This window comes from Camelina sativa, chromosome 20 (genome assembly GCF_030686135.1).
Source record: "Camelina sativa cultivar CO46 ecotype springtype chromosome 20, ASM3068613v1".
Taxonomy (NCBI): Eukaryota; Viridiplantae; Streptophyta; class Magnoliopsida; order Brassicales; family Brassicaceae; genus Camelina; species Camelina sativa.
In genome coordinates this window covers 19546612-19566941 of record NC_141899.1, presented here as the reverse complement: position 1 = coordinate 19566941, position 20330 = coordinate 19546612, and the positions used below count along the sequence as shown (strand labels likewise).

General features: G+C 35.0%; 3 protein-coding genes and 1 pseudogene across 3 annotated transcripts; 3 read left to right on the top strand and 1 right to left on the bottom strand.

Moving 5' to 3' along the window:
- Nucleotides 1-157: 157 nt before the first annotated feature.
- On the top strand, nt 158-2091 carry LOC147919177 (uncharacterized). The gene is made up of 6 exons (XM_087503879.1): nt 158-247; nt 340-606; nt 720-1006; nt 1094-1172; nt 1314-1710; nt 1800-2091. Exons 1-6 carry the CDS (start codon nt 158-160, stop codon nt 2072-2074), a joined length of 1395 nt encoding a protein of 464 aa, XP_087360005.1. The 3' UTR covers nt 2075-2091.
- Nucleotides 2092-3269: 1178 nt separating this feature from the next.
- Nucleotides 3270-4937, bottom strand: LOC104773986 (uncharacterized; annotated as a pseudogene).
- A 2828-nt stretch (nt 4938-7765) lies between these two features.
- On the top strand, nt 7766-9765 carry LOC147919176 (uncharacterized). The gene is made up of 10 exons (XM_087506082.1): nt 7766-7905; nt 8025-8120; nt 8204-8280; nt 8356-8438; nt 8538-8598; nt 8669-8736; nt 8812-8893; nt 8982-9065; nt 9150-9233; nt 9324-9765. The coding sequence occupies exons 1-10, from the start codon at nt 7890-7892 to the stop codon at nt 9648-9650; spliced, it is 978 nt and encodes a 325-aa protein (XP_087362208.1). The 5' UTR covers nt 7766-7889; the 3' UTR covers nt 9651-9765.
- Nucleotides 9766-12915: 3150 nt separating this feature from the next.
- On the top strand, nt 12916-13520 carry LOC104751190 (putative small ubiquitin-related modifier 6). The gene is made up of 3 exons (XM_087504248.1): nt 12916-13054; nt 13131-13283; nt 13386-13520. Exons 1-3 carry the CDS (start codon nt 12947-12949, stop codon nt 13461-13463), a joined length of 339 nt encoding a protein of 112 aa, XP_087360374.1. The 5' UTR covers nt 12916-12946; the 3' UTR covers nt 13464-13520.
- Nucleotides 13521-20330: the final 6810 nt, after the last annotated feature.

Sequence of the window (20330 nt, the reverse complement as noted above, 5' to 3'; positions counted from 1 at the left end):
CAAATCCAGAAGTTTTAACTGCTGAGGTAAATTTAATGATTCTTAGAACTTTTTAAAAATATTCTAACACATTATATTGACAAGTGAAATAATTACTCCAAGCGAAAACCAAACAGAGAGGTTCACCCAAACCGAAAAGCTCGATTCAGAAGCTCAAATGACCCAGAAGTTTGATTCAGAAGCTCAGATGACCCAGAAGCTCGATTCAGAAGCTCAGATGACCCAGAAACTCGATTCAGCTGTTGATGTAAGTTTTATTATACAACTTTTTCCTGTTATTAATTTTGTAAGAAAGTCTTCTTAAGCTAAAAAAGGTTCTAAAACGTGTTTTGCTTGTAGGGTGATGAGGAGAACCTTCCTCAAGAAGGTGATGATGAAGTGAACCTTCCTCAGGAAGGTGATGATGAAGAGAACCTTCCTCAGGAAGGTGATGATGAAGTGAACCTTCCTCAGGAAGGTGAGAATCTAAATGATGGTCTTGATAAAGAAGAAGATTATGTACCAGAAGGAGTGAGCCCAAATGATGGTGATGATGAAAAAGAAGACAAACAGAATCCACAAGATGAAGGACCATCATTTGATCTTAAATGTTTTAGTTCACCTGAGGTATGTTAATTTAATTCAGTTCTTGTTTGTTTTGTATATATCATTGCTGATTTTTGTAAAAAGTACAAAGAGGACATTCATAAACACGTTTCTTTGTTACATCTCCATTTCAGGAAAAAAAGAGAAAGCTGGATAAGAAAGATAAAATTGTTATTCCAAGAAAGAAGCAAAAAGTTGATGGTGATGATGAGAAGCAAAAAGATGATGGTGAAGGTGAGAAGCATGTTCCAAGGCAAAGCAATCGGCTCACAACTCCATCATTTTCAACCATTACTCCATATAAAGCACCAAGAAACCCTGCCACATCTGCTATTCATCCAATGTTCAACCCTTTCCTGTCTCCATCTTTCAATGATATTGAAGAATTAAATTCTTGGAAGAGCTCAAATATCAGAACAGGGTTAGTGTGACGTTTTAACAATTCTTGTCAACTTTAAAAATTAAGTTTTTATCAAAGTATAAGAGAATGTTTTTTTGATAATTCCAGGGTAATAACGGATACAGAACCATTAACCTCACATTGGATACATTTGCTGGGAAGACCAGAGAAGAAATTGCAAGAAACGGTACTGCTCACAAAATTTGTTTCAGTTTCTTTTGTGTTGGGTGGTTTCATGAATCTTATCCTGAATGTCAGATTATTAAATATTATCGTGTCTATTTCTCCTAATATACTAAAAGTCTTTTTCTTTCTTTTTTTAATGTAGCATATTGATGCAGCTTTGGGATTACTTTGGTTGAGAAGAAACAAGGATCCCATTTATTTTCACAACAAGAGACTTCCGAAATCAACCTTTGTGAAGCCAGACTTCTTTTCAAATTTGAAAGCTGGATACTTCAGTTTCAAGGAGGATAAGTTTAAATCACAACACGTGTTTCCAAAAGAAGTCACTGATATTGTGAGTGGGAAGTTGCCTTCGGTTTGTCATCCTACTGAGAAGTGGCAGGATCTCGAGGGAGTTTATGGTATTGCCTATAACTCTAAATACAAACAGTACATTGGTATGGAAATAAGCTTCAAGTCCAGGAAGATTACTGTTTTTGATTGTCGAACTCATGAGAGTAAAGGTGACTTGGTGGAAACTCATGTTAAGCCAATTGCAGGTAAGAACTTATTTGATTATGATAATTTGATTATGATGTGAATTTTATGCTTGTGATATATTACTGATAACTATTTGTGTGTATTGCAGAGATGATACCTTATCTCTTACGCACTGAAAGAAACAGAGGAACAGTTGATCTGTCTCCATTTAAAGTCTTATGCCCTAAGAAGTTCTTTCGTCGCATTAAGAGTGAAGCAAACTGTGGATTATTCATCCTCAAAATGGTGAAATGCCACTCAATGGGCGTAGAAGAGATGATGAGTAAGCTTCAAGAAGAGGTTTCAGAAGATATTAGAGCCAAGTTATGTTTTGATATCTATCATGATATAATTCTTAAGAAGATTGAGATGTTTAGAGGTTGATTTTTTGTTTTCAGATGGTAGACTTTTCTTTGGATTTATAAGTTTACAAGGGATTTATTCGAATCATATGTTGTGTGTTTTGGAATTATGATTTAAATGTTAAAATACTTAGTAAATGGTGTGTTTTGTGAAACTTTTCTTATTTTAGATGGTCTTTGTACAAATTAGGGAAAGAATGAAAAGTTATTTAGGAAGGGTTTATAGAAAATCAGGATGACTTTCCTCAAAAAAATAAAAAATAAGGATGGCATTCCTTAAATGCGCACCCAGGAGGTTCAAACCCGCGACATCGAGAGTTTACAATGGGGAGAGTAACCAGTAGGCCAAAGCCTGTTATTCAGTAATTAGTAATAAACTTTATTATATATGGTGAAACACTTAGGATAACATTTAGGAAGGGATTACAAAAAATAAGGATGGCATTCCTTAAATGCGCACCTAGGAGGTTCGAACCCGCAACATCGAGAGTTTACAAGGGGGAGAGTAACCAGTAGGCCAAAGCCTGTAATTCGGTAATTAGTAATAAGCTTTATTATATATGGTGAAACACTTAGGATGACATTTAGGAAAGGATTACGAAAAATAAGGATGGCATTCCTTAAATGCGCATCCAGGAGGTTCGAACCCGCGACATCGAGAGTTTACAAAGGGGAGAGTAACCAGTAGGCCAAAGCCTGTTATTCGGTAATTAGTAATAAACTTTATTATATATGATGAAATATATAGGCTATTTATTTTAGGAAGACTATTTTGTTATTTAGGATAGCATTTAATTTAAGAAATAATGATGCAAAAATGGATTCACAACCTATAAAAACACACAAAAACAAGAATGTGTGTTAAAAAAACTGAAAGCTTTCATAAATAACAACATAAAGGAAAGACAAATTATATCTACTAAAAAACTTAATTATATTTAGGAAGGAGTTTCTGAAATTCAGGATGACCTTCCTTCACAATATAAAAGTATGTTGTCTTAATGTTTCACATAACAGAATGACTACCCAATCAAATGAAAACTATAAATTGAAATTAAAGAATAGAATACTGTAAAGTATGAAACACATCATCCTATTTGTATCATCCTCTACAACACCTACAAAAAAAAAAATGAAAAATGTTAAAATACATATCCCAAAAATGTCACAGATTCAACATATAGCTTTGTTGTATGAAATTTATAACTAACCGATAATCATATGGGAAGTCGGCATGTACTCTTATTGTGTCCTGCTGTGCCACATCTACTGCACTTGTGACTCTGAGACTTTGAACCTGGCACCCCAAATTCTCCAACAGATCGCTTTCTTTTTTTTGGTGGTCTCCCACTGTTTGGCTTACTAAATGGAGGTGCACAAAAGAATTCTTCTATAGAATCAGGGAAAATCCAATCTTTTATATCTCCATTCGGGTGTATGCTTTCAGCATATACTTTAGCCCATGTCTCAGTCAAGTAGCAAACATGAACAAACTTATTTTCATCCCTATTTGAACGCTTCGCAGCAGCAATGGCATGAATGCACGGAATTTTGTCGATGTCATAAACACAGCAACTGCAATGCATGTTTTTCAAGTGAACAATAAACTTATTAATGTTGTCCTTCACCTCAAACTCGTCTTCATCAACTTGGAAAACGTCAAGTTTCATTGCATCTGAGAACCTTGATACCAACTTGTTCACTACTTGCGGCGTGACAAGCTTGTCATGTTTAGCAGCCTTTTCACGTCTCTCATGAAACCACGAAGTCAAAGTTAACCTGATTGTCTCAAGGAGAGAAAGAACTGGCAACTCTCTTGGTTCTTTCAACATCGAATTAAATGATTCAGCAATGTTTGTTGTCATAATATTGTAACGATTAGAAGGAGCATAGGAACGAGCCCATTTTCTGAAATCAGCCTTTTGTAAATACTCAGCCAACTTAGGATTAGCATCTTGAATCTGGATGAATATTTTAGCAAACTCTTCACGAGTATAAGCAATGGCTGCAGATTCAACAAGTGGCAAATATGATTGACCCTTGAAACTTACTTTGATGTTGTTTCCAAGGTGGTATTTGCAGATTCCATGATGTGATGCTGGATACAACTCTGTAAGTGCTTTTGCAATGGACGATGCACGATCAGAGACAAACACCAAATCTGGGGCATCAGGTATGATAGTACGGAGACACCTAAAAAACCAATTCCAAGATTTATCATTTTCTGAATCAACAATAGCAAAGCCTATCGGGTATAGGTGATGATCTCCATCTTGTGCTGTAGCTACTCATAAAGTTCCTTTAAATTTCCCCTTCAAGAAGGTACCATCTACTGCAATCACTCTTCTCAGCAAATCAAAACCTCTTATCGATGGACCGAATGCAATGAACACATATTTGAATTTAGTACCAGAATCCATCTCAAGATAAACAACTGATCCTGGATTTCTTTCCTTAGCCATGAACAACCATTTTGCTATGTTGTGGTAACTGTCCTCAGGAGTTCCTCTAACCAAAATCTGAGCTGCCTCTTTTGCTCTCCAAGCTTTTTTGTATTGTATATGAACACCATGATCTAATCTAACTCTCTCAATTATCTGTTTTGGCTTGAGTCCAGCCTTCTTTTCTGCAAAATGACTGCAAATAAAAGAACCAAGGAGTTTTGCAGTGGCTTGCCTATGGTTCGCATTCCTGTACGTTGTATCACAATTGTGTTCTCCCATATACTTAATCACTACAAAGAAATCAGATGACTTGAGCTTCGTTGCACGCATCTTCCAGTTGCATCTAGGGTCGACACAACCCAATATCAATCTTGTTCTGTCTGACCACAAAGATCTGAACTCAAACTTGAACTCAAGTGCAAACAGCCGCATCTTCATCATCAACTCTACTTTGTTTTTGAAATATTTCCCCTCATGTATATAATCAGTCCCTTGAGTGTGATGTGAAAAACCTCTAGGAATACCATCATAAATCACTTTTTCAGCAGTTGAACAGGTATCAGAATGTGATTCAGAAACTGTGGCGCCACTTCCACTTGGTTCATGAAACTCCTACATATAAAATGTAAACATTAGGGGATATCTGATAAAGACTTTAGGACGACTTTCCTAACATATAGATATCAGACTTGATTTCATCATATCCTTCTTAATGCACAAAGAAAGATTCTAATATATATGACTCTATTCTTCACAGCAAGCACCTATTACAAAAAGCACATATGTATTCTATCATTTGTAAGACATTGTTTTTTGAGTAAAAAAATAAAGCCAAGTTTACCTTGGTTAGATAATGAACTGATGCAACAGATATATCACTATTTGAAAACTGAAAACCTTGAATGCATCGGTTGTTCTCTAAAGTAGCTGACAGAGTATTACTTTCAACATTCCCAGAATCAATAGGCAACTACATAAAAAAACAAAAAAAAACATCATATATAAGAAAGACATACTAATGCAGTAAGAAAACTACAGTGTATTCACTTACAGTCACACATAAACGATTCAACTCAGGGTCATCTTGAAACTTCCTGAAAAATATCTGTACTTGACGATCATTTCGCAAATACATTGGTGGAGAATCTTCTACCATCAAATTCATCCTTGAAGAAAGCCTATAGCTAAGTTTGATATCATTCACTAAACAATCAAGTCCAAAATCTTCAATTACCATCTCAGCTAAAACCTTATATGTGATATTCTCATCTACTTCACTAAGAGATCTTCCTTTTTTAGAAACAATTGCAAAATCCCATACTCCTCTATGGTTTTGTTTCCACTCCCCACAAACAGAGTATAACTCAATCATAGTCACTAATCAGTTAGAGATCACCTTGTGATTGAGGCTAGATCTCAATATGAATCGAGAGGAACCACTACCAAATTGAAATTGCGAATCGAGAGGAACCACTATCAAATTAAGCAGGATCGATCACTAAACTGACATCGGAGCTAGACAAAGTTGACAGATATCGCCGGAAATGATGGGACACAACGACGGAGCTAATCGTTACCAGAAGATCTCGTCGGAGAAGTTGGTGCCATCGTATCTCGTGGAAGAAATAATTTGAGTTTATAAAATCTTAACACAATTTGGGTTTATAAAATGCAAGGATAAAAGAGTCATTATATTTATTAATGAATGGTATTGATGGAAAAATAAGGAATGTGTGGTATTTGAGGGAAAAAACTATTTGAGTGGCATTTTAGGGCATTTCTCTATTTTTAATGTTTTAATATTTAATTAGAGCTTGTGTGCTAATTTTGGAAAATAAAAAAATGTGTGCTAAGTCTGGAAGAAAAACTTAAATTTGTGCTATTTTTGAAAATTTCCCATTAAAAAATGATTCAAATATGATGGTACTAAAAAATTAACAGGTACTGATCTTTCTCAACAAAGTCATTTGAAGTTACCCGAAAATAAGATCGATATAAAAAAAATTATATAACAATTATGTGATTAAATTTATAAAAACTACAAAAATTACACTACAAATTCAAACTACACTAATATATTTAAATTAGGATTGGTTAGGCTATCTATATAATTAATTTTACCCAATTTAAATATAGATATTTATAAGTCATCTTAGATTTGACTTTGAGATTTCTCTATTTATATTTATTAGTGCATTTTTTTATCTTCTCATTGTATAAACTATAGATTTTATAATTAATCCAATTCAAAAAAAGTCATATTTTTAATAATTAAATATATCTTAAAATAGTTACAAAAAGTATTCGGTGGGAGTAGTGAGCGGTCAAAAAAAAAAAAAAAGTATCCTGGTGTAACCTAGTAACTAATAAGAGAATTAGAATTCACGTGGAAAATGATTTTTAAATCAAAGAAGCGGTCAACTGCAGTTCTACATTGGAGAGCAAGGGTTGAACTTCGACAGAGATAGCACCAAGAAGACTCGCAAAGATGAGTTTGTCTTGTCGTTTCCAGTGGCTGTACGCAGGATTGACCTTGTCAACGCCATCGGAGGTGAGGACCTGAGGGGAGAGCCGGTGGAACCATCGAGATACCCTGCAAGTTCATGTCCATCCAACAAGGCATGAACTTGGCGATTCCACATCATGAAATTGGTGGCTGTGAGCTTCGTGACGTTAGCCATGTTAACGTTGTGAAGGAGCGATGGATCGGAGGTGACAATGGTTACACTCTGAGAAGACATGGTGGCAAGAGAGAGAGAGAGAAGCAAAGAGAGAGGTAGAAGAAGATGAAGATTTAAAAGAGAGATAAGAAGAGCGGCGTAAAAAAAAAATTTTAGGGTTTTTAGGATACTACTGCTCTGATACCATATTATGGAAGCCACTTATTTCTTATTGATATGAGTTACAAGATATATATAGTCTCATACACAAGGGTTTTGATATACACTAATTACAATTATATCCCTAATATACATTTCTCTCTTACAAGTATCATACACCTGATGAGTTCTATATTTTATAATTAAAACTTAAAGATCCTTACAAAATGTTAAGATAAATCACTCAAAAATTATCTTTTATTGTTTTCATTGTGGTTTGTTTAGAGGTTGAGTGTTTATGGTGTGAATGTAATAGTACACATATTTAGATTTTTAAATTCACATATACACAGTATATGGTTCAATGTTACATGCAAGAAAGGAACAAAAGCTTTGTTGCTTATTTTACAAGTTTTGAATAGAATAAAAGAGTTGCAAACTTTGACTAACGGAAGTAACAAAAGAGTCACATAATTAGTTAAAGAATCTAACCAATTATCAATATTGCAACATACCATTAAAACCATTCTTGCATCGTCTGCTCACATCAAGATATACTTGATATCTTTGAAATATGGCAGCACATATTGGTGACAATATAGCTTCTTCTTTGTTTCAATCATATAAGATCGATAATTGCTCTGTTTTTTTGTTAGACCATCTTTGTTTTTGTAAGCTGTTCTTGATGTTCTTGGTTGTAATTAAACAGAAAATGATGCAGTTGAGGTTAATCGTGGATTGCTGAAGGAGCTCGAAGATATGGGATTCTCAATGGCTCGAGCAGCATGGGCTCTGCATCACTCTGGTATATGTTGTAAAAACTACTTCAAAAAATTCCTAGAATCATGTCATGGATCATCCATATTTTGTCTCTCTTTTCATCTTTAGGTAACTCTAGTCTTGAAGAAGCTGTGAACTGGATCATAGACCATGAGAACGATTCACAGTTTGAAAAAATGCCTTTGGTATGTATAATTATATTCATCTTCTTTTCTTTTTCATAGATTCCATACAAACTTTTGAATAAGGTGTTCTTGTAGATGGAATTTAACATTGAGATTGAGTCTCCAAATGCATATGATGATACTGCAGAAACTTCTCAGGCAAGAGCTAAAGAACTAATGTAAGTAACTCTCCCATTCGAACATATATGCATATTTCCTAAACTTAATTCTTTATAAGGACAAATGACTTCAATACTTCATTGTTCATATATTATTAGGGAACAAGCTCGTAAACTAAGAGAAGAAGAAGAAACTAAACGTGAAAGAGAAAGAGAAAAGGTACGAAGGAATTAGCTTGCACCATACAATATCTTCACGAAGAAGACTTACAGCTCTAACTCTCTTGCAGGAAAGGATACGAGCAGGGAAAGAGATGATGGAGACAAAGAGAATTCCTGAAGAAAACGAAAGAAGACGGTATGAGGAAGAGAGTTTGTTTATCTCATTGTCCCTTTGAATTAAATAAAACAATGTTGGATACTATAAAAACAGGAATATAGCTTTGAGGAAAGCTGAGAAAGATGAGGGGAAAAAAGCAAGAGAGCAAATTATGCTTAAAGTTAATGAAGACAAGGTGATGAATCTTGATATCTTATTGTACACTCAAATTGAAAACTGATGATCTCCACCAAAAAAATTTGGGACTAAATGTTTGTGTATAGCTGAAGAGAAAGCGGAGGCTTGGATTACCAACTGAAACAGAATCTGCTTCGACATCAACTCATGTTTCTCCACTCAATACTAAGGTACAAAGCTTCATCATCTATTCTTTTTGTTACCCTTAAAACTACGAAGAACGTGACAGTTTTACTTCAACACTGCAACTACAGAGGGTAATAATGTCGCCGCCAAGCCCTGCATCAAAAGCAGAGGAGATGAGGGAATGCTTAAGGTCATTAAGACGAAACCACAAAGTAAGAAGGTCTCATATTGATTTAATTCCGAAAAAAAAAAAAAAAAAAGAAGCAAGAAAGCTGATGAAATCTTGTATGTTTGTTGTCTAGGATGAAGATCCAAGAATCACGAGGAGGGCATTTGAAACGCTTCTGACAATTGTGAGGAACGCAGCTAATAAGTCAGGTGAAGAAAGATATAGAAGAATTCGTCTCACGAACCGCTTGTTCCATGAGAGAGTAGGGATATATAGCCAAGGTATTGAGTTCTTGGAGCTTTGTGGGTTCAAGAGAGAGGATGGATCTGAGTTCTTTTATCTACCTTACCTTGACGTAGACATCAACCGGCTTCGAGACGCTGCATTTCAGTTGAACTATGCGATTACCAATCCCTTCTTCGGTCTTCTCTCCACGGAAGCTGAAGACCGTGAACAATAAAGTTTATCTTCATAGATTCTTATGTTCTATCTATAACACATAATATAAGACAAATATAAAAGTGTATATTTTACAAGTTAAATAAATATCAAAAAGTGTTGCAACGCCAAAAAAACCACACCGGGCAATGGTAGATTTTTCACATAGAAAGGATTTACTTGTTAGTAATGGAGTCTACCCTTCCCATTACCGAAGTATCCTCCTCATTTTACGAATGGTTTGTTGACCACAGTTGACTATTACCGGGGAGAGGTTGGCCAAAAGATCCTGAAGCTCTTTTTACCTAGAAGTTCATCTTAGTTAGAACCCTCACCAACACGTTCTCGAGTTTAAAAAGAAGAAAAAGTTATAGATTTCCATGAAGAAACTCACCTATATATGATTAAATCTGAGGAACTTTCTGGTTTGCTTTCCGGCGGTTAAAAGAGGATTCCGGAAAGATTTTATTACTTTCTATAACTTCAGAGGATGAACATTATCCTAGGAAGAGGGGATGAAGACTTGAAGAGAGTGAAGTTTCATATAGTATGAAGCTCACTAAAAGATAAACGAATTAGAAATAGGGAGAAAAACTAGATTGAGCCAAATTAAGAGGTTAATTACTAGAGTAACTCATAAAATGTGAGGGTTAGATGAGTTATTTTTTTGCCTAAAATATCTTTTTGCTTTGTTAGGAAAAAAAAAATCAAATTTATCCTCCCATAAATTCTTTTAAGAAAATCAAAATATTTTCAAAAGTCTGCCGGACTAGTTGTGATAGATTTATTTGTGTATGACAGATCTGTTTTTGAACAACCGATTTATTTTTGTATGACAGATTTTTTATGACAAACTTATTTTGGACGACAGATTTTTTAACTACAGTTATGATAGATTTATAATTGATGACATATTTATTTTTACGACAAACTTATTTATAAATATTAGATAAAGATATACATGAAATCTTTATCTAACAATAAAGACACCACAGACTTTCACAACATATGATAGATTTTATATAATGTCTGGCAGATTTATTTTCCAAAGTTATTTCATATTATTTTTTTGATTAAAAATCTGTCGTAACATGACAGATTTTTTTACAAATAAATAATTACTAGGTTGACCTCTAGTGATAACAGATTTTTCTAAAGTTACAATTGATTTTTTAATTTAACCAAAAATATGTCGTTTGATAACGGATTTATAACATTTTTTTAAAATTGCTAAAATGACTTATGTGAACACCATATGTTATGGCAGGTTTGTTTACGTTATGACTTATGTGAACACCATATCTGGTGTTTGATAATAAATTTATTAGATGTAAAATGTAAATATAGTGACAACAGATTTGTTTTAAGTTATATTTTTTCAGTCATATTTTATTAATTATATTTTTTATAAATCATATTTTTATACTCATATATTTAAAGCATATTTTATACATTTTCATTTTCCTAAATCATATTAAAAAGTTTAGCATCTTATTTTAAAATCATATTTTTATATATTATATTAGATTTTCATAAATCTTATTTTAATATTTTTTATATACATTATTTTTAGTTATAATTTCATACATTATATTTTGTATAAAACTTATTTAAACTATATAATCTTACACTTCATATTTTAAAATCATATCTTTAGACATAATACTTTTATTTAATATTTTTTGAATATTATTTTTATACACTATATTTTAAATCATATTTATTTTTATAAATTATATTAAAAAATAAACATCATATTTTTTAATCATTTTTTATTTTTCATTAATCATATTTTTAAATCAAAATATTAAATACTATAATTTTTTTTCCATTTTTCATTTTTAAAAAAAAAATAAAAGAAAATTTATGGGTTTTTAGTCTTTTTACTAAAAAATTATGTCAATTTAGTTATTGGATAGGATTGAGTGTTAATCTAGCAATTTATTGCTAAATTTGTGTCAAACTGGTATATTTTCACTTAGAAATATTCATATTTCACAACTAATAATATAGAATTTGCAAAAATTTTAAATTGTGATTCTTCTATTATTTGATTTACAGAATTGCTTTGAATCATCATATAATACATAAAATTAATAAAAATCTATTTTTTGCATTTGTTGTAATTCAAATATATGTAAACAAATATATATTACTCAAAAATGAAGGAAAAATTGTGTAGTCAACATCCACATCGACTAAATTGTTTACACAATAATTTATACTTATATTAGAAACAAGACCAAAATGAATCGAAGTGCTTAGCGAACAAGAATCTTAATTTAATCACATTCACATTTAAAAGTTTGTATTCCGTTTAATTTTGTTCTTTTAGTTGAACAGTTTTATTATACTCCGATATAATGAACTTTAAACTTTTTAGATGTTATAAATAATATTCTTGAATATTTAAGCTTATAATAATATTTTAAATATTATGAATATTTAAAATTATAAATAGTTTAAATTACAACAAACGCTTTTAGATCGACATTAATATAATTTTTATATATTATTAACTTGATACTACAGTATAAGTTAGATCATCATTTTACTATTTTGTTTACATTTTACATTGTCAATATTAGGACAGTGAGATCATGTTAGATAATTTTTTTTTGGTCTATATTGCAAGTTAAATCCTAGTTATTCATCAAAAACTAATAAGTGCTATTAATATATTCACTATATATGTCAGTTAAGTTATTAAAAATTTACTAGTAATCAATAAATTTTAGATAATCAAATAAATATTTATTGGTTATATGATACTATAGTTTACAAAAAAAAAGAAATATTAAATGGGTCAAAGGCCTTAAATGGGGTTAATGAATTTACACATAAATGGGGTAGGTATAAATAGGGAGGGTTTACCTATTAACATCTCCACTCCCTACTTATAACCAGTCAATGTGCATTAAAGGTATTAATTTGGGTATTCATCCTAAGTAGTTAGTTAATGAAGTTTTGGTTAAAACTTAAAAGAATGACCATGGAAAATTAACATTGGGAATAACAAATCAGTCATACATTTCTTTTACGGATGAGTGTATTTCTACAATTAATTGAATTATAGAGTAGTCATCTTCCATTCAAAAAAAAATAAAAATATGAAAATTCAAGAGACAATACTTCATAATTCATTTAATTGTAGAAATACACTCATCGGTAACAAATGTATGACTAATTCATAATATTGATATTCCCAATGTTAATTTTCCATGATCATTCTTTTAACCAAAACTCATGTATATATATACAATGGTTCATTTTTTATTTTTTTACTTCTTGAGAAATTGAAAGATCTGATTAGAGAAAATGTCAACGACGACCAAAGTTTATGAAAGGAGTAAGGTGAAGAAGGAAGGGGCAAAGCGTAATGTTGCATCGGAGTCAACTCATGTTACTTTGAACGTGAAGGGTCAGGTAAGATTCCATGTAAGATTTGATTGTTGCTATACATATTCTACATTAACCTAACTAATAGCATGCTTGGATATAGGACGAGGAAGGGGTTAGAGTGTTCAAGGTGAGAAGGAAGACTAAGTTGCTTAAGTTGATGCAATATTACAGCGATATGAGAGGTGTCGAGTGGAACACATTTCGCTTTCTATTGGATGGCTCGAGAATTCGGGAGTACCATACTCCGGATGACGTATGTATTATCATTTGAGCTCAATGATTCTTATAATATAGTATAAGATACGTATGTCAGTTACAATTGATCCGTTTTTTTCACTGTGTTTTTTTTTGTTAGCTGAAGCTTAAGGATGGAGATGAAATTGACGCAATGTTGTATCAAGAAAGTGGTTTTGGTCCATCTCGTCTTCTATAATATTTAGAGTTTGAGTGTTTAATTTATGTAATAATACCCAGATTCAGATTTCTAAATCCATATATATATATCAATAAATGGTTCATTGTTACATGCAAGAAAGGAACAATTACTCTGTTGCTTCAGTTACAAGTTTTGAATAGAATAAAAGTGTTGCAAACATTGGGGAAATAGAGTAACAATAGAAAGATGTTACAGTAGTAGATAAATAATCTAATCAATTTTAAATACTACAACATACTACACAAAGACCATTAAAACCATTTGTGCATCGTCTTTTTTATTTTTTTGAATAAAATGTTCAATTATATTCAAAGAAAAAATAATTTGTTATATCTGCTTGTTTTGAAGATTGTGTATAAAAAGATTTTCAAAAAATTTAACCAATCAAAGAATTGAGAAATACATAGAAAATCCTGCTAACTTCTAGTAGCAAACCATGCCTGAAGGCCCGTTGCATAACGAGTGTTCCCCAAGGCTAGAATGGCCAGAAGTTGAGCTCGCACCTGCCTGTCTATCCAGCCGATAAGGATTGCTTCTGAACTGGGAGCCTCATCATGCCGTCTTGCATTTCTCTTGCCAGATTAAGTGAATTATGAGTTGGAGAGTGTATCGAATTAGGAAGCCTTGAACTCGGTCAGACTGAGACTCTGAATCGAGAGCCATTAACTGTTGCCAATCTGTAGTGAACCTACGCTGATAAAGTTTATGCGCTATGGCTAACCAAACTGCATAAGTATATTGACAGGAGAAGAACGAATGATTTCGTGTCTCCAATGGCTCTGAACAGAAAACATAATTTACAGAGTAACCATTGTTCCAAGCCAACATTTGATTCCCTGTTAACAAACGGTTATGCATCACAAGCCAAGTACAAAAAAAATATTTCAGGGTTGCGTGAGGAAACCATACTCCCTTATGCCAAGCTACTTGGTTAGAAGCTGTTCGTGTGTGATTCCAAGTGTCTTTGGTTGAAAACCTTGCCTTGAAACCTTCCCCCTTACCCCGCCATAAGACCACATCTTCCTGACCGGGAATTCTGGACTGATACTTCTGAGTAATAGCCTCCTCAATGCCATTCAACAAGTCCACCCTATGGTTTCGACGCCTCCTTTGGTTCCATACATTCTGCAAAGTCATATGTTCCCGAATCCCCAAATCAATCAAACAACCCTTGTCTGACTAGTTATCATACCAGAAAGAGGTGCGAGCACCATTCTTGACCTCAACTTTGGTAAATGACTATACTTTCTATCTGTATTTTAATAACCTTTTCCAAATCCAAGGAACCATATGTGGAAGTAGACTTGACCGACCAGAAAGATTCATTCTTGAGAAGATTCATCCTTGACCATTATACCCACAACGACTCACCATTAGAAATTAATCGCCAGATCAACTTTAGACAATAGACAGCATTAGCTTCCTTTAGAGAGCACAGACCAAGTCCTCATTCACTCTTTGGTTTACACACCTTTGACCAGGATAGCTTCGTTTTATGTGAACTTAACTCAGGCCCTGACCATAAAAAAGCAGAACAAATACCTTCAATTTCATTGTCACTCGTACGAGGTAACCGAAAAGCACTCATCCAAAAATTAGTGATGCTCCATAAAACATAACTGATTAAATTAAGTCTCCCTGCAAACGAGAGGAACTTTGATGTCCATGTTCCAATTCTATGTCGTATTTGATCAAATAAAGGAGATAGTTCTGCGGTGGTTAGCTTCTTGGTGGTAAGTGGAAGACCCAAATATCTGATAGGAAGCTGCCCCAAACCAAACGTATAAGGATTTCCCATTAGCTTCCTATTACTATCTAAAACAAAAGTTGTCTTTTCCATACTAATAGTAAGACCAGAACATCACGCAAAGAGGTTCAGAACCTTAACTATACCATGCACCGATCTGACTTTACCATCCGTTAGAATCATGAAATCATCAGCAAAACACAAATGTGTTAAAGCAAAATTCTTACATCGAGGGTGATATCCAAAATCATGTGCACCAGCAGCCCTATCCAACATCTTAGATAGGACGTCCATACAAATAACAAATAAGTATGGCGACAAAGAGTAGCCTTGTCGCAGGCCTCTATCACTTCGAAAATAACCTGCTAGTTCTCCATTCACCTGGAATGAAAATGAGGCTGTTGTGACACAAAGGGAGATCCAATGTAAAGAGAACTAAGAAACTTTGAATAAAGAATAACTCTCTTTATTATGTTTAGAAACTAACTCAAAACTAAACACCAAAGTTCTCAATCTCTCATACCTTTGATCACAACTCAATCAAAGATATTTATAGTCATAACACACCTTGTTATTCCTATTTTGATAATGGAAAACTTCTCTTTTCCTAAACCTATTACAATTGGAACTTTTCCTTTTAAGCCTATCTTGTCATTAAACGACTTGCTAATGATATCTTGGGCTTCAAGCTTCAATCTTCTAGAAGCTTACTCCAACATTCACCCCCTTAAGCTTCAAGTTCTTTTTAGTGAGGTCTTGAACACCAATGAAGCTCCTCATCTCCTTGAACTGAATCCTTGCCAGTGCTTTAGTGAGTATATCCGCTTTCTGCTCTTCTCCGGGAATAAACACCACTTCAATTTTACCATTTTCGACACACTCTCGAATGAAGTGGTATCGTTTGTGTATGTGTTTGGTTTTGCCGTGAAATACCGGGTTCTTGGAGAGTTCAATGGCGGATTTGTTGTCAATGTACAGATTTATCCTCTTTGTATTATGTCCCGTAATCTCACTCAACAAATCCTGAAGCCAAATGGCTTGTTTTGCAGCTTCTGTTGCGGCCATAAACTCGGCCTCGCAGGAGGATAAAGCAACCGTCTGTTGCTTCTGCACACACCAAGTAATTGGTGATTCTCCAAAGTAAAATATGAACCCGGTAGTGCTCCTTCCGTTGTCAAGATCCACATTGTGACTACTATCACAGTAGCCAATGATATCCTTCGATCCTCCCCGCTTGTAAGCCAAACCATAAGCTAACGTACCTTGCACATACCTTAAAATTTGCTTAAGAGCAACACCATGAGACTGTCGCGGATCCTGCATATACCTGCTCACCACTCCAACCGAGAAGGCAAGATCAGGTCTCGTATGCAACAAGTACCGTAAACACCCAATTCTTCGACGATACAAAGTAGCATCTGCTACAGGCTTCTCCTTTTCTGCTTTGGACATTTTCAAACCAAACTCCATAGGTATATGAGTTAAGTTACACTCATCCAAACCAGCCTCCTTTAGAATTCTTCTTGCATAACCCTCCTGTTTGAGCTCAATGCCGTTTTCATTCTGCAGGACTTCTATACCAAGGTAATAAGTGAGCTTACCGAGGTCTGTCATCTCAAACTTAGAAGACATAGAAGCCTTGAATTCTTGTATAATTACCAATGAACTCCCAGTGATGAACAAATCATCAACATAAACAACAACTATAAGAAGTGTTGATTTTTCTGACTTACGGTAAACAACACTTTCCTTTGAACACTTCTCGAAGTTTAAACTCTTCAAAATCTGATCAAGCTTTGTGTTCCATGCCCGTGGAGCTTGTCGCAACCCGTATAAAGCTTTAGCAAGTTTGAAAACCTTATGTTCTTCTCCCTTCTTTTCAAAACCTTCGGGTTGAGACACATAAACGTCCTCGTTTAATTCTCCATGTAAAAACGCGGTCTTGACGTTGAGATGGTGGATCTCCCAGCCATGAGAAGCAGCAAGTCCAACAAGCAACCTAATTGTTTCAAGTCGAGCCACCGGAGCAAAAACTTCGTCAAAATCGATTCCTTCATGTTGAGCATATCCTTTTGCTACTAAACGTGCTTTATACTTGCTGATCGATCCATCTGCATTTCGTTTGATCTTAAAAACCCATTTAAGACCAATCACCTTCACTTCTCTTGGTTTTTCAACTAACGTCCAGGTCTTATTCTTGTCAATAGAGCTGCTTTCCTCTTGACACGCCTTTGTCCACACAGTTAGCCCTTTTGCATCTTCGTAATTCAATGGTTCATCATTGATAGATAAATGAAGTCTCTCACATTCGATATCTGCTAGAAGTGCATAATCATCAAGGTAACTAGGACGCTTCACTTGTCTTTCTGATCGACAAAGTTGCGGTGGTTGAGCGAATTCTGCAGGTTGATTATCAAGTTCGACATCATCTCCATCAGATTCGCCTTGATCAGTGTCAACTTCTTGTTCAGCTCGATCGTCTTGTGCTCTGTTTTCGACTTGTGCTCTGTTTTCGACTTGTGCTCTGTTTTCTTGGCTGTTCGTTGTTTGGTTGTTCACATATGGTCCTTGTCCATCATCCACGACTTCTCCCCAAGTCATACTGAACATTCCTGGCTCTCTCTCAACAACCTCATCAGCTCCCTTCCAAGTCCAACTATCCTTCTCATTGAAAACAACATCACGACTAACAACAATTCTTCTAGTTGTTGGATTATAAAGCCTGTAAGATTTGGTTCCTGGCTCAATCCCAAGATGAACTAGTGTTTGTGACCGATCATCAAGCTTCTTCAAGTTCACCGGTTCAATTTTTGCATAAGCAAGACATCCAAACACTCTAATATGCTATATACTCGGTTTTGTGTTTTGAAAACACTCATAAGGAGTTTGATTCTTTAGAGCTCGTGTAGGTACTCTATTGATCAAATATGTTGAATGCCGAACTGCTTCTCCCCAAAAGTAGTTTGGAACCCTCATAGCTTTTAAAATGCTCCTTGTCATCTCCATTAGCGTACGATTCCTCCTTTCAACAACTCCGTTTTGTTGTGGAGTGTAATGGGCTGTCAAATGTCTTCTTATTCCATTTTTTCATAGAAATCCTGAAAATATCTTGAAGTAAACTCCCCACCTCTATCAGTACGAAGAGTAATGATCTGCTTATCACACTCCTTCTCGACAAGATTCTTGAAAGCTTTAAATTTCTCAAACGCCTCACTCTTCTCTTTTAGCAATATAGTCCACATATATCGAGTGCAGTCATCAATTATCACGAACACATACCTGTTTCGTGCTAGTGTAGCTGGTGATATGGGTCCGCACAGGTCCGCATGTAACAGCTCTAGGGCTTTTGCAGAACGATATTGTGTTGCAGTGGGGAAAACTTGACGCGTTTGCTTACCAACAAGGCATGACTCGCATAGTTGGTTTTCTTTCTCTATTTTAGGTAGTCCATACACCATCTCCTTAGTTGACATACTCATAATAGTCTTGAAACTGATGTGTCCAAGCCTCGCATGCCATCGCCATGTTTCTTCTTCGGATCTTGTGTGCAGACAGATCGGTTGTCCAATCTTTAACTTGATTCTGTAGAGTCTGTTTGGTGATCTTAGTACCTTTACTAAGAGCCTTCCTCTTGGATCGTGTAAAGTCAGATAGTTCAGCCTCATTCTGACATCGCAACCATGCTCTGTTGCTTTTCCTAGGCTCAGAATATTGCTTTTCAGCTCAGGTATGTAGTAAATATCTTTTACTAACTGTTGCTTTCCATTCTTTCCTTCAAATAGAATTGATCCTTTACCGCTGATGTCAACACATGATCCATCTCCAAATTTTACTCTACCTCTGATTCTCTCATTCAGCTCCGAAAAGAATGACTTGACTCCAGTCATATGATTTGATGCGCCATTATCCAAGTACCAAGTTCCTTCTTCGACTCTTTCTTGCTCAAACTTCTTAGGTAGTAGTTTTTCTTCATTAAGAAACATGATCTCATGCATGTAGAGAGTTGCATCTGCTTCCTCAGTCTCTGTTTTGTTAACCTCTTGATTTCGAGTCCTTTCTGGACAGGCAGATGCATAATGACCAGGTTTATCACACCTAAAACAAATCAAGACCTTATCTTTCTTCTCTTTGGTCTGATTCTGTTCTTTCTGGTTTGAAGAGTGATCCGTCTGATAACCTCTTCCTCTGCCTCGTCCTCTATTTCCTCTTCCTCCTCGTCCGCGACCTCGACCCCTCGAGTTTCCAAAGTTCGGTTGATCTGTTCTCGCATACATGAGTTTGTCTTTGTCTCATCCTGCTTGCGGTTACCAAGTGTCCTTTCTTCGTAAACCTTAAGCCTCCCGATGATTTCTTCAAACCCAGTTGTATTGAGGTCGAGAACCTGTTCCAATGAAGCAACAATCTGTATGAATTTTTCTCTCGGCAGACTGCTCAGGAACTTCTTAACCAACCGTGGCTCTTCTAGTGGAACTCCTAGTGAAGTTGCTTTAGACGAGACTAGTGATAACTTGTTGGCAAAGTCATCAATTGTGTCTGACTCCGACATCGTCAACTTCTCGAAGTCAGCCATAAGTGTTTGCAGTCGAGCCTCCTTGACACGATCTGCTCCCAGGTTCCGGTTCTTGATCATGTTCCAAATATCTCTTGGAGTTTTCTGATCACCAACCTGAAGAATAAGTGATTCAGGTATAGATTGAAAGATCCATGCCGTTGCAATATCGTTCTTGTCAGCATCGATTGAGCCTGGTTCAATTGTCTCCCACACCTTCTGTACGCGCAGCATAATCCTCATTCGCATAGCCCACACGGTATAATTCGTGGCAGTTAACATCGGACATTGTAGCGAAGAAGGAACACCCTCCTTGCGTGTTGTGTCAGCTGCAATAATTGCTTCACCGTCTGCCATGGCTCGGCCGATGAACAAGTTTCAAGGATCGTCTTTCCTTAAAGCTCTGATACCAAATAAAGAGAACTAAGAAACTTTGAATAAAGAATAACTCTCTTTATTATGTTTAGAAACTAACTCAAAACTAAACACCAAAGTTCTCAATCTCTCATACCTTTGATCACAACTCAATCAAAGATATTTATAGTCATAACACACCTTGTTATTCCTA